At 45.8% G+C, this 15389-nt stretch overlaps 1 protein-coding gene across 2 annotated transcripts in view; it reads right to left on the bottom strand.

Moving 5' to 3' along the window:
* WDPCP (WD repeat containing planar cell polarity effector) overlaps nt 1-15389 on the bottom strand; it is a 333546-nt gene that overhangs the window by 112006 nt on the left and 206151 nt on the right. For both annotated transcript variants that reach the window (XM_066595499.1, XM_066595500.1), the window contains 2 exons: nt 4242-4365; nt 2002-2065 (listed from right to left, as the gene is read on the bottom strand). In XM_066595499.1, coding sequence (XP_066451596.1) covers nt 2002-2065; nt 4242-4365 — 188 coding nt within the window. The remainder of the gene's footprint in view (nt 1-2001; nt 2066-4241; nt 4366-15389) is intronic.

The following is a 15389-nucleotide window of genomic DNA, read 5'->3' as shown; positions in this document are numbered from 1 at the left end:
TAAAACCACCCTAACCTGTTTGGGAAACATATTAAAAGGATTTCCACTGCATACAGTGATAAAAAAGATAATTAGTTCAGTAATTACACAAGGGCAAATCAGTTTATCTGCCATCTTCTGTGTAATTAGGGAGTCATTTTCAAACCCACTAATGTCAAGCTTTCCTGATGCATCTGATCGTTCGAAATGAGATCAATCATTACAGGATAAACATTACTACTACCGCCTACTGCTACAATCTCCATTAAAGAGTCCGTAATATGTTCATTATGTAGAGGAGGGAAGCAAACACATTCATGAGAAGAGTTAATAAAGGTTTTCGGGCCATTGTTATGTAGAGGTCCATACAATGAGCTGCATAGCGCTAACCTGCTGGGTGGGCAGCAATAGCCGTATTTGCTTCCACTATCCGACCTTGCTGGGACATTGTGGAGAAGCATCTTCTGAAACAAAAGCCTCACGTGGTGCTTTGTGAAACATCATTAAAGACGTGGAGAATTTGACTTTTGTAGCTAATTTCGTAGGAGGGACAAAGTGTGGATGAAATGTGAAACTTCTAGAAGTCCATGTCACCACATTGTTCTATTGTGATGTACTAGCAAAAGGCATCAAGAATTTGTCATTTTAAGGCCTCTTCCACACGGGCGACAGCGATATCGCAGCTGTGTTTCCGCGATTTCTGTGTGATATCACTGCATTTTCTCGCAATTTTGTGGCGCTCTTTTGCTGGGATTTTCGAGGGGAAGCTTGAAACATGAAGCCCTACCCTGAAAATAAGCCTTAGCTGCTTTAAAAAAAAAACCCACAAAACCAAACAATACATTACCTAACAGGCGCTGGCTGCTCCGCTGCACTTCTTCTCCTGAGGCTCCTGCAGACTTGTTTGCAGATTTCAACCTCTGGTTAGAGGGCTCACAAATCTGGCCTCCAGCCATCACTGTGATTGGTTCATTGAGCGCTGCATTGATTGGCTGAGCCATGGCACTTGAGAACCAATCAGAGCCACAGCGCTTCCTGAAGGCAAGATTTATGAGCCCCCTGATCAGGAAGCGGTGGCTGAACACTGCAAACAAGCGTGCCGGAGCTTCAGGAGTAGAAGTGCGGCGGAGGGGACAGTGCCTGTTAGGTAATGTATTGTTTTGGGATTTTTTAAATGCAGCTAGGGCTTATTTTAGGGGAAACAGTAGGACTGTTAAAGGTGCATTGCATGAAAAGTGCGATTTCGTGCGATGCGATGCAGAAAGGAAGGCTCCATAGGGAAACATGGGCTACAAAACATTAAGATTTGGAAAGTGCTCCTAGCATACATACATTAAATGCACACAACAAATGTGATGTGAGCAGAGCCTGAGCAGTGGGATTCCGAAATGTATCAGTACAAAACAAGACTGAGTTGACAAGTAATCTGTGAAAAGGTAAATTAATCCCCCACATAATATGTTAACCCTTTCCAATCCAATTCGTATCCTGGTTTTCCTAGGGGGCTTACTCTTTTTCTGCCGTTATACAACGGCGCTATCTGCTGGCTAAAGCCAGTACTGCATGAGGTGACACGTTGGATAGGCTCCGACAGCAGGGAGGCTGGCAATATACAGTAAGAGAACTCCGACAGACGTCTTCCAACATCGTAGCTGTACAGCCTTAAATCATAATGTCTTCAGAGGTCAGACAGTGGATTGGAAAGGGTTAAGGAATATTAAAAAATAACAATATCAGGAAGATGTTACAAAGTATTTCAAGGGAAGCAAAAACCAAGATATTCTAGAATGTGAATAACTATAATCATTAGAGGTCTACAAATAGTATATTCCTAAAATCTGAGAGAGTTCTGCACTTATGGTCTGCCCATATACCCAAGACGTCTTCTGGACTGAAGTGCTGTAGGATATATGGCTCTGTAGACAAATGGATTTCTGTTGGAAAATTATTTAAAAAACAAAAAAACAACGTCTACTGCTAAAATGTCCATTAATATAACAGGAAAAATAACATGAAGTTTACCATGAACAGATCCCGAGCGCCAATATCTACCGCAAGCAGAAAAGCCTTTTCAAATCGCTGATGCCTGAAACAGAAGGTAAAAAAAAAACGGTAAATGTCTTATCCTTTACAAATAGGAACTTATCAACTCAACGTGCACCAAGAAAAAGGCTAACAGAAAGTCACAGTCTGAAAAGTCTTCTCCATTTCCATTGCTGTGGATCTGGAAACAGTTACCGATACTAATGCCATCCACAATAGGATCCTTGCATTCAGTACATTGTCCATAGGGCTGGTGTGCTCCTGTCTCTGGATTTAAAGGGCCAGCGTACACTCTGATATCTGTCCTCCACTGCTCCTCTCCCAGCACTTGCTAGATTAGGTACCCACGCCCAAAAGTAGAAGTAGTTTCTATAGGCTGTGACAAAGCCCCAGTTTGTGTTCTCCTGGTTTAGACGTCTACTTGACTAGGACTACTCTGATCTTGGCATTACTCACCTCAACTATGTTTCGTGACCACACTATTTGCCCGCTTCCGTCCCTGACCCACCGCCTGATACCCGTGTTGACGTTTATGTTGCCTGTCCCGACCTTAGTTTATTTCTGGTTTAGGACTGTGTTCACACATTCAGGTATCATGCCTCCGACTTGATATCAGCAGCTGCTGAGACTATTTCTGTAAGTCACAGCTTGGAGACCCGCCATGGAAGACCAAATCCCAATTGAAGGGGTCAAGTATGAAAACTTGGTTCCCCAATTGCTGCCTCCCGATATAGCACAAAGCCAAATTAGTGTGTGGCAAGGCAGATCCACCTCCGCCAGCCTGACACCAGTAAATTAATGGGGAACATGCTGACAGGTGACAGTTATATTGTATTGCTTGGCCTAGATAAAGCAGGGTACAAAGTTGTATCTGTGTGTAGTGTATAGGCCCATTTACACACAACGATTATCGCTCAACATTCGCTCAAAAGCTGTCTTTTGAGCGATAATCGTTATGTGTAACTGCACTGACATTGTGTAGTTTTCGTTATCCCGTTACTCATCGTCGTCTTTCAGCGTGCTGAAAGGCAACGATGAGCCTTATCAGGGATTCACAGAGGGATACAGCTGATACTATTGTTTCAGCTGTATCCCGCTCCCTGACGACAGGCTGGGTATGAAGAACAGAGCCGTCCAGCTCTGTTCTCCATAACCCGCACGGAGCGCTCGGAGCAGAGAACAGCTGGATGCAGAAGACAATCGGGGACACCCCGCTTGTCTTCTGCATCCTCCGCTCACAGCGCTCTATTGTATAACAGCTGGGCTCTCTGAGCGGGGAATAGCTGGATGCAGAAGACAAGCGGCCCCGCTTGTCTTCTGCATCCTCCACTCGGAGTGCAAGGTGATCACTCAACATTTGAGCAATCATCTTGCGCTGTAAATGACGCAACGATTATCGCTCAAAAGACATATTTTGAGCGATAATCGTTGTGTCTAAATGGGCCTTATCTCAACGCAAGCTCCTTGACTCTGGAAGAAGAGCAGTACCAAGTATGTCTTCCTTCAGAATGTATTATACAGACAGATTTGGCTCGGGGCTACACCTGATGGCAGCACTTGGGGTCCCCTGGTCTTCACTCTTTAACCCCATCATTGGGGATTGGTCTCCAATGCAGGAACCTCAAGTAGTCTCAGTACTTGGCAGTTGTTGTAAACAAGTCAGAAGAACTATAGCTCGGTAACAGTGGAACAGGCAGGAATGTGGTCGATATACAAAGCCGAAGTCAGGACAGGAGGAGTTCGTGTGCAAAGATAGAACTAGCTGAATTTCTGAAGTCAGTCTATTAAGACAAGCCATAGGCCCATTTTAATAGGCATAACTACATGGCAGCCTTAAGGATCTTCAGAAGGCTCACAGCAGCCATGAGATTCAGATGCCACCTTGTGATCACATCACAGGGGGCTGTCAGGACTCCCAAACTTCGATCAGGGCATTTAAAGGCTCAACCGCCGCCATCAGCAGCTGTTGCAGCCAAGTGTCAATAATAGTCAATGGGTTCAATTAGGCACTGCTGGTTATGGTCATACGATGGAAATTTTAAACAGAAATGTGAACGGAGACGAATTCTACTCTGGCAATTCATGAAGCATAACTGATATTATGGCAGCCTATAAAAGGCTTGCTTCCATTATACATGAGTGGCAGCTTCAAGAGTTTTTGTTTCTAGTCAAAGATGATGTAATCAGCAATTATGGCACTGGTACCTAAAATTTCTTACCTCAAAAGATGGTGAAAAAATCTCCGGGCATATCTACTGATTGGGTCTCTATACTCCATTATGATGGTGTCCAGGAGAGGGCAGGCTGGGGAATAGAAGGTACCAAGGCAGGCCTCCAACTCAGCTGTGGTTTGAAAAAATGCCAAGAATTTAGAGATTAATACAATAATTCATACAAATCAGACGTGAAACACGCTGGAGGATTTACATAAACTGACACCACAAATGGAATGAAAACGCCTAACGCCGATCAGGGAGTACAATGAATTGGAACTAGTGGCTAAAGTATGAACAGCAGAGCAAATAGTGGTTTAGCACAGTAATTTTGGGGCTATTCCTCTGCCAGGGGCGTAGCTAAAGGCTCATGGGCCCGGGTGCAAAGGTTTATCTTGAGCCCCCCCAACTTCTCTTAACCCCTTAACGCAGAGGCGTAACTTGAAGCTTCTGGGCCCCAATGCAAAACCTATAATAGGGACCCAACTATAATGCTTTATTCATAGTATTGGGCTCGCTATATGGAGAAGAGAGGCCTTATGGGCCCCCTAAGGCTCCTGGGCCCGGGTGCAACCACATCCCCTGCATCCCCTATAGTTACGCCAGTGTCCTCTGCAGATTATCACCCAGGAAGATCTATGCTCCATAGGACAAAATATCCTGATCTTCAAAGAATATCTATTAGGCCTTAACCCATACACATAACAGCAAATATTGGCTGTAATCTCACATTATTTATGCCCAGGTGGAACACATGGTGTGAAAACAATCTGGAATTACTCTGAATTTATCTGCGTGTTTTATATGATTCTCTCGGACCAGTTCATTCCTGTATTGGAGGTATATAGGGCAGTATATATATATATATATATAGTATGTAAAAACATGCAGTCATACTTGATGGCAGTTATTTAAGTGTCACATTCTCTTTTCTAATAGTAGTGTCATTAACATGAACAATCCAGAGCATGTAGAAGGAGCCAGCATGATTGCCATTTTTACCACAGCCATACCTGAACCATTAGGTTCAGTCATTATCAGTTAGGATTTACTTTTTGTTCTTCATGTTCTTCCCTATGGCACTCCATGTGTTCTGTCACTGGGAACGACCTCCTTTCCTGATAGAAAGCTGTGATGTATCCAACTATACAGGCATGTAGTGGGATAGGTCATCCATAAATCCGATTGTAACCCCCCTCCCACCCCAAAAAAACACAATACCACAGGATATATATTTCTTTACTGTAGTTCTGTCTATGGAACTGCAAACTCTACTACGGCAGTCCAACAGGACATGAGTGAATGCAGCCACCTTCTTAGTCATTTTTTATTCAATGTATTTTGAGTGGCAGGGTGATAAAAACTCTCAATCCAGGCATTGCATATTTTTTCACCATACATGAAAAAGAAGATGATATTTAGACTTTTATGAGCACAGCAATGGCAATTTTTTTATGGTTTTATTTTTTTTATGTGCAAAATGAGAAAGGAGGGTATTTTTAACTTCTAATATTTTTTATTTTGTTTGGAATATTTAAGTTTTTTAAATAAACTTTTTTCCTTCTTTTTTTAATCCGCATAGAGGACTCTGTAACTTATGATCGTCTGATGACCTGAACAATATACTGCAATACTTCAGTATTACATTATATAGTACTTTCACTGGTAGCATGGCCTCAGGCTACCATCGCAATCCTTTGGCGCATCGGGGGTGGTGGGAGGGAACAGCAATGGGGCACTGGAGGGGTTAGCCCCTAATTGGCTACTTAGTTGCTGCAGTCAGCATTGACGGCAGTATTTAAGCAGTTGAACGCCTGTGATTGGAGTTCCCTCTGACCGCGGCTGTTGTCAGTGGCTGTCAGCTGTAGACACCAGTTACGGAGGGAACTCAGCTCCTGCCTCATACTCCCTTCTGTGACCAATGACTAATATATCCGTCAACAGCCATTAAGGGGTTAATGCAGCTATGACATCCATTTTCAAATGGATCCCAAAGAATCTTGTTTGATCTCGTCAAATTAATTAGTTCTCAAGGAGGTTGGCTAATTAGCCATCGCTTTGAGGAGGCGGAATTTATGAATTGGCTGAGCCGCCACATAGTTAATTCATAAATCTCGCCTCCAAGACGCGATAGCTGTGATTGGTTTTTCGAGCGCTGCATTGATTGGCTGAAAAATGCTTGAAGAACCAATCACAGCCATCTCTTTGAGGAGGCAGAATTTATGAATTGGCTTAGCCAGGGCTGTCATTGAAGATTGCATATGAAGCCATGCCTATGGCATAGCTTGATAAATTGCTTGTCAAATCGCGGTATAATGTAATGCCATGGCATTTCATCATACTGCAGGAGCGATCAAAGCATCACAAGTTTATTTGCCCTCTGGGGACTAAAAAAGTAAAAATAAATTTTAAAAATGTTTCATTAAAGGGGTTGTCCCGCGGCAGCAAGTGGGTCTATACACTTCTGTATGGCCATATTAATGCACTTTGTAATATACATTGTGCATTAATTATGAGCCATACAGAAGTTATAAAAAGTTTTATACTTACCTGCTCCGTTGCTGGCGTCCTCGTCTCCATGGTGCCGACTAATTTTCGGCCTCTGATGGCCAAATTAGCCGCGCTTGCGCAGTCCGGGTCTTCTGCTTTCTTCTATGGAGCCTCTCGTGCAGGATGCCGGCTCCGTGTAGCTCCGCCCCGTCACGTGCCGATTCCAGCCAATCAGGAGGCTGGAATCGGCAATGGACCGCACAGAAGAGCTGCGGTCCACGGAAGAAGAGGATCCCGGCGGCCATCTTCACCGGTAAGTATAGAAGTCACCGGAGCGCGGGGATTAAGGTAAGCGCTCCGGTAAGCTTTCTTTAGGTCCCTGCATCGGGGTTGTCTCGCGCCGAACGGGGGGGGGGGGGTTGAAAAAAAAAAAAACCCGTTTCGGCGCGGGACAACCCCTTTAATTATTAAAAAAATTTAAAGTAAAAAACAAACAAAACAAACAAAAAAACCTTTTGACCTGTTTATAAGAAAAGTATCTAAATAATAAACCCAAAAAACATTTGGTATCGCTGCGTTCATAAAAGTCCGATCTATCAAAGTAACATTATTTATCCCACGTGGTAAACATTGTCAAAAAAAAGTAATAAAAAGCTATCAAAAAGTCGTATTTACTCAAAAGTGGTACCAATAGAAACTACAAGACGTCTCTCCAAAAATTAGCCCTCACACAACTAAGTCAATGGAAAAAGGAAAAAGTTATGGCTGCCAGAAAATAGCAGTAGAATTTTAAATAATTAAGTATCTTTGGAAAAAGATTTAAAGTAGTACAGCAAAAAAAAACAATATAAATTTGGTATTGTAGTCAACGTACTGACTAAAGATAAGCGAGCACGCTCGGTTAAGGCAGATTCGGGGGGGGGGGGGGGGGCACCAGGGGTAGAGAGAGATCTCTCACACTCTCCTCCTCGCTGCCACCCCCGAACCTGCTCGAACCAGTATGCGGTTACTCGAGAAGAGCGATGCTCGCTCGAGTAACTGCCTTAACCGAGCGTGCTCGCTCATCTCTAGTACTGACCCATAGAATAAAGTTATTATGTCATTTTTGTTGCAGTGTGTACCCCATAGACCCGGGGGACTGGAGAAGATAAGGAGTCTGCCTGGGGAGGAATAGGTGAGTATAGAATTTTTTTTTTAATGACAGAACTCCTTTAAGCTTCAACTTCAGTGCTGCTTCAGGGTGGCTTCACATGGGCATGTTTTTGTGTGTGCATACGCGTGCACAAAAATACGCGTCTATTACAAGCAATGCATTCCCTATGGTGTGTTCGCATGTTCGTGCTTTACAGGCGTGCGCCTGCAAAGATAGGACATGCGTGCATCATAGGGAATGCATGCATTGTCTGCAATGGAGCCGCAGCTCAGCCAATCACAGACAGCTGCTTCTGATTGGCTGAGCACCTCAGCCAATTACAGACAGCTCTCGCTGAATGGATAACAGGCAAGAGCTGCGTGTGATTGGCTGAGCGCCTCAGCCAATCGGACGCAGCTTTTTAAGCAGGCGGTGCTTTTATTTCCCCCCTCCTCAAAGAACTGCTTTGAAGACATGGGGACAACACAGAGAGGACGCAGCTGAGCCCCGGCAGCTGAAGAAACGTGAATATATGGTGTTTATTATTTTTTACACTACCTTGCCTTGTTTTTCAGGGAAGGGCTTATACCTAAGTATACTACTAGGTGCCGTCAGCTGGATCCGCTACCACAGCTGTCATCTGTGACAGCTGCGGTAGGGAATTCTTTTTTTCCCGCGGGGGATTTAGAATTCCTTTGCTGCATCTGTCACATCTGTCACAGGTGCAGCAGGGAATTCTTTTTCCTTACCGGGATGAAGAAAACATCTTCCGCATGCAGCAGATGTGTTCTTCGTCTCCGTGGGGGACACGGCAGCGGCAGAGAGGTAAGTATATTTGAATTTATTTATTTTTTACATTAAAAGGTTTGTTTTTCAGAGAAGAGCTCATATTTAAAGCTCTTTCCTGAAAACAATTATGGGGTGCCGACAGACCATCGTCTTCAATGGAGCTGCAGGCAGCAGCCGCGGCTCCATTGAAGGCAATGCACGGACCTTCATACACGCATGTTTTTGCGCGTACAGTGGTGCGCACATATGTACGCAACTATGTACGCACACGCTCGTGTGAAACTACCGTTAATCAGATCTATTGTATTTCAGACCCTGTTCTTAAATAGCAAAGTTGGTTTTTTGTTATAAGCCACATCTTTATAGTTTAGATACATTGAAACCAAAAAGTCAAACAGTTGCACAATTTTTTTTATTTACAGAGTAAAGGGGCCTTTACATGGGATGACTTGGTCTAATAATCACTAGAAAGAGCTAATTCAAAGGATAATTGCTAAGCGTAAACACGACCACCAATAGGGTAACAGGAGGAGTCGCAAATAGCTTTTTATCACTTTTCCAAAAAAAATAGACCCTGCTGATCCCCAGTCATCTGGTGTAAAAACACAGTCATTTGTATTGACTAGCGAATTAATTTGGAAGGAGATCTGCTCTATGAACAATATCTCAGTGAACAACTAGTGACCAATCATAGACCTGTTAAAAAGCAGACAAACGACTGATTCGTAGGCTTCAGCGGCTTTTCTGAATGACTTTTCTGACCGATAGTCGCTCTGTGTCAGTTACTTTAACTTATTTACTTGAAATAGAACATGCCATTTGGCTGCAAAAGCACCATAACTCCCAAGTAGAAGATCCTCCTCACCACATTGAGCCTTTGTCACCTTTTCGGGTACATCCAAGCCCCGACTGTACAGTGTGGGACCTGAACCACTAAAGATTGTACACATGATTGTATTTTATAAAAATATCAAATATTTATATCATATATGATGTTTTAGGGGCGTGGCCTAGCGGGCAGAGAGAGCAGAAGCACGGAGCCGTTGCTCCTGCAATCCGTGGCAGTTGGAGGGACTTTTCGGGTTCATCTAACTCTCGGACGCCCTGCTCAACACCAGCATTAGCTACTCTGACCGCTGGGGAGCAAAAAGAGACCTCCCGGTCCCCCACCGGGGGAAGCAATCCGCTGAGGCCTAGCTGCTGACCGGAAGCCGGGGCCTAAATTTTCGCGGCTGGAGCAGAGACGCGGGACGCAACCGGACGACCCGACCCCATTCAAGCAGCGCACCCGAGGAGGCATTCCGGGGAAGCTTATCAGCCTTGAACCGACAGGAGGGGGCAGGTGCAGACCGCCAGGAGAGCCAGATAAAAAACACTGCGGAGGACGGGAAGCGGGCGCAGGATAGGAGAGGCCGTAGCCTTCAGCAGCGGCTGCAAAGCACTTGGCGGACCGGATACATCCGGGGGGACCTAATTCGTTAAACAGCAAGTATTGCCTGATACTGCAGCACGGTCCCGTAGCCCCCCCCCCCCAAACCCCCGCTACCACGACCTTCCCGCCATTCCCCGCTAACAAGAGGAGCGGCCCTCCCCCATACTCACACCAGAAAAGAGAGCACCGGCCCATCCTCCCAGCCTGATAACCAGAAGAGGACGGGTGCCACTTAACCCCTGACTCCCTGGGAGCTGATACGGTACAGAAGGGAGGGAGAAAACAGCTTCATCCACCCTGTGCTGGGGAAACATTAACTTACTGCCAAGTCATTACAGGCCCATCACAGGGAACCCCTGCATAACCCTGCAAAAAACGCCCCTCAAATCGCACTGATAGCGCATAGTGATAAGGCCAGTGCGCACTCGAATCTGCAAGGGTGTAGCTATCTGATTCTAAGGACTTTCAACTACCTGCAGCTCACCCAGAGCAACCTGGTTGGCCCTCTCCACCTCCCAAACTCGGAAGACCAGCCCCCATTTTGCGCAACAGAACAAGCTCGTCACAGGCCTAGCCTGAATTTTTTGCGGAACTCTCTGAACAGAGCTCTACAGCGGACTACCGATCGCTAACCCCCCTTTAAGGGCCAACAAGATTAACACTTTCCCCGACAAAAAGCCAGAGCATTAAAAACATACTACTGCTCCCCCCGATTTCTAGGAAAAAGGCGTCCCGAGGGCCGAATTAATCACCTAGTTAGCCCCTACGGGAAAAGCAAGCCCTCCCGGGAGCCCGGACGTACAAAATCGTCCATAAAGTGGTATTATACTGCGACCAAGTCACCCACATAGGACGCCGAGAATATTTTACCGCCAACAGCGAACAAAGTTCCAGACCGCAAACAACTTCCGCCCAAGCAGCGGCACAAGCCCCGCACAAATAATGTCCACCTAGTGGGAGTGCATCGCGTGAGGGGGCTCCATCGTATTACTCAAAATCACTTCTGACAAGCCAACCTCATAGCAGTATGGGGAAGAACAATAGAGACAGGAGCAGCGACATACTAGATACTCCTCGTCCAACCAAAAGCCAAACCGACATGCAAAGATTCCTGAAAGAAAGAACTTCAAGATCACCTCATCCGACTAGCAAAAAAGCGTTGAACCTCCCAACATCAACACCCCTCAGCACTGAGAGAGAGGAAGAAGCCTCTTCAGAGGGAGAGGAAGGCGAACAACTCTCACGAAGTTTCATGAGAGATCTTATTACAAATGCAGTAAGACCCATCATGTCCGACCTCTCAGACATTAAAGAAGATTTAAAGTCAATGAGCGGAAGAGTAGAGGCATTGGAGACTTCGGCAGCAAACATATCTACACACTCTACTGAACTGGCGCAGGTAGTAATAGAACAACACCACTACCTAAATCAAGCCCTTACTATGCAAGAAGACCTGGAAAATCGAAACAGGCGCAACAATATAAGAATAAAAGGCGTACCAGAAACATGGGCCGCTGAAGCGCTTCCGAAGGTCGCCATGGAAATATTTGTTCAGCTCCTTGGCCACGAGAGAGCCTCACGAATTTCAATTGAGAGGATCCACAGGTCCCTGAGACCCCCCCCAACTGGAGCGGATCCGCCCAGAGACACAATTTGCAAGCTCCTGACCTTTCCGGACGCGCAAGCAATTCTGGAGGCGTCAAGAAACACTAAAGACCTGCTCTATGGGGGGGCAGCAATTCACCTATTCCAAGACCTAGCTCCATCTACTTTGGCCAAACGCCGCGCTTTGAGGCCCCTACTAGAAGCTTTAAGGGCAAGAGACATAAGATACTCGTGGCTGTTCCCATTTGGTCTAGGAATTAACCTCAGAGGACGCAGAATTAACATCCGTACACCTGATGACCTGCAGAGAAGCTGGCATATTCTTGAAATAGAACCGATTGAAGTTCCAAACTGGCTCCCTCTGCCGGAACTCCCGTCCTTCCCCTTGCTGACCCCCCCGGGTACGGGACTCCCCACGGCGAGCTCCAGATCCCCGAGGGGCAAAAGAAAGAAAAGTAAAGACGGAGTATCACAAGAAGACACCTGAAGTAGAGGACATTTCCACTCCTTTTGGGAGAATAGTTTAAACGACCTCTGACTCGCAGAGGATCGCCATCCCGAATATCTGAAGTTCGGTTACCTCATGGTTTGATATATATTGTTCGAAACAATGGAGACATTGTAATGTTTATAATCTCTTCCTAACACTCTCCTCCCCCTCTGCTAACCCTCTTTGGTACGGTGGAGTTCGCCCCTCACCTGGGCAAACCCCATCTGAACTTGTTAACCACTAACAAATACCCCACATCTCTATTACTGAATCGACTCAAAGAATTACCTTAGATACCTTCGTATCAATCCCTGAACCCATTACTGAAACCCTTGGGACCTCACGGGGGTTGCCCGGTACAGAATCGGTGCCCTAATACACCCCTCCCTCTAATTTTTCCACTTGTTACCTTACCCCTCTTACCTTCCCCTTCCCTTGCGTTTAGGACGCATTCACAATTGGAAACCAAAGACTGGTTGGGCTCGGTGGTGCTCTCACTCTCTCTGTCTTCTTTCGTTTCCCCAACAGGCAAAACTTCCACGTGAACATCTTGCGGGAGTATGGCATCGGTGCGCTTCGCGACCTTCAACGTCCGGGGTCTGAACTCCCCAGGTAAGAGACATAACATAGCGCACCTTTTAAAACAAAAGAAGCCTAAGATTCTCCTACTCCAGGAGACACATTTTAAGGGAGACAGGCACTTCCCACTCCCGGGGTTGGGCTTCCAACAACACTTTCACAACAACCATCCAAACTCAGCCTCTAAAGGGGTGGCTATCCTTTTGCACAAATCTATCCCTTTCAAATTAGACAACAAATACATAGACGAGGAGGGAAGGGTTATAGTAGTTAAGGGCACAATAGGAAATACTAAACTAACTATCGCAAATCTCTACGCCCCTAATAACGATCAGGTACCCTGGCTGGTCAAACAGCTCGAGATCATCAAACAATTTGCGGAAGGCCATATAATTTTAGGGGGGGACCTAAATGTCACCTTAAATCCCCTTCTCGACTCCTCAACAGGACGCTCCCAGACCCCTCAGGCTAAGCTTAAAAAGTTACACCGGTCCCTACAAGACCTGGGAGTACTAGACACTTGGAGATACCTTAACCCCGCAGACAAAGATTTCTCCCACTTTTCATCAAAATACTCCTCCTATCAGAGATTAGACTATCTCTTTGTCTCTGCCAACCTGGTACCTCACCTGAAAAAAGCCCACATAGGACCGGTCACGGTCTCTGACCATGCTCCGGTCTACATAGACGTCCACATCCAACAGGTGACCCCCGGGGAGTGGAGATGGAGATTGAACGACTCACTCCTCACCCCAATAGAGGAGAAAACCAGACTAGGAGATTTACTAGAAGAGTATTTTATTAACAACATGGAGGGCAGCGTCGCGGCCCCTACGGTATGGGAGGCGCACAAGGCCTACGTAAGAGGCCTGCTCATAGCGCTGGGCACAAGAGTTAAGCGACAAAAACAAAAAGAAATAGACTCCCTATTATCGCAGATCGCAAGGTTAGAAAGTGTCGCAAAACTCTCCCAGTCCATAAACAAACTCGAGGAATTAACTTCCTTGAGATACAACCTCCGCTCATGCCTCACTGAAAAATTCAACAAAAAACACATGTATCTTAAGCAGGCCTTCTACGCCCATGGGAACCGTGGGAGTAAAATAACAACAGCAATGCTGAAAAAAACTAAGACCCGTAATGCAATCCTCTCAATAAAGACAAGTAAAGGAACCAGAGTGACCACCACCAGCGACATAGCTAAAGAATTCACCCAATTCTACTCCCGACTGTATAACCTGGAAGATTCTGAGCCCTTCTCCTCTAGTCAGGGCTCCCCGGATAGAATAGACGCGTTTCTGAGGTCCTTGGACTTGAAGAATCTTAATGAGACAGACGCTATCACACTTGTGTCCCCGATCACGAGCAGGGAGGTAGAGGAAGTCATCGATTCCTTCCCGCAAGGGAAAAGCCCAGGTCCTGACGGTCTTTCTTTAAATTATTACAAAGTTTTCAAGCCACAATTATTACCCCGACTAACGGAGACTTTTAACGCTCTGTTGAGTGGGGCCCCTCTTGCCAGACAGACACAAGAGGCACATATTACCCTTATTCATAAGGAGGGTAAAGACCCCGAACAATGCAGTAGCTTTAGGCCAATATCGCTCATCAATCTGGACGTCAAGATCTGGGCCAAATTGTTAGCTAGAAGAATAGGAGACTTCATCCCAAATCTGATCAATCCAGAACAAACCGGCTTCGTGAAAGACAGGGAGGGTAAAGAAAACTGCCTGAGACTGCTCCATGCCTCCAAATACGCCCGTAGTCAGAAAATACCGATGGCCTTCGTCAGCACGGATGCCGAGAAGGCCTTTGATAGGGTGAGCTGGATCTTCATGGAAAGAGTTCTATTACGTCTTAAATTTCCCCCAGCATTTATTTCGGCTATTTTTTCCCTATACGCAGCTCCCCACGCCAGATTAAAAATTAATGAGACACTATCTCCCACGTTCGAGATCCGAAACGGGACACTACAAGGGTGCCCGCTGTCTCCCACGCTTTTCATCCTCACGATGGAACCTCTCATACAGTGGGTGAGACAAGACCCGAATATAGCAGGTCTCCGCATAAACTCGAATACATTGCATACGGCAGCATTTGCGGACGACGTGATGTTTGTAGTTACCAAACCCGAGAGGAGCATACCCAGACTCACCTCACTACTGCGTGATTTTGGTTCCCTGTCAAACTTTAAAGTAAATTTTGCCAAATCCATAATCTTAAACATCTCAATCCCGGAACCGCAGTGCTCCCAGTTGAGATCCAGCTCACCCTTCAAATGGTCAGAATCAGAAGTAGACTACCTGGGGATTAAACTGACCAAGAGAACAGAAAACCTTTATGCCCGTAACTTCCAGCCCCTAATTGACCAACTCAAAAGACTACTGAGAACGTGTGACCTACCCTCCCTCTCGTGGTTCGGGAGAAAGAATATCTTAAAATCATATATCCTCCCTGTAGCACTCTACAAAATGCGGATGATTCCAATACACCTCCCGACCTCGTTCTTCAAAACCCTGCGCTCACTATGCACGAGCTTCGTCTGGAAACAAAAAAAACCTAGGCTAGCATATAACCTACTGACCAAGAGGAGAACGGAGGGAGGTATAGACTTACCGAATTTCCAAGATTACTTCC

This window comes from Eleutherodactylus coqui, chromosome 3 (assembly GCF_035609145.1).
Source record: "Eleutherodactylus coqui strain aEleCoq1 chromosome 3, aEleCoq1.hap1, whole genome shotgun sequence".
Classification (NCBI taxonomy): domain Eukaryota; kingdom Metazoa; phylum Chordata; class Amphibia; order Anura; family Eleutherodactylidae; genus Eleutherodactylus; species Eleutherodactylus coqui.
Note: the sequence above shows the minus strand (reverse complement) of the source record. Positions and strands in the feature narration are given on the sequence as shown.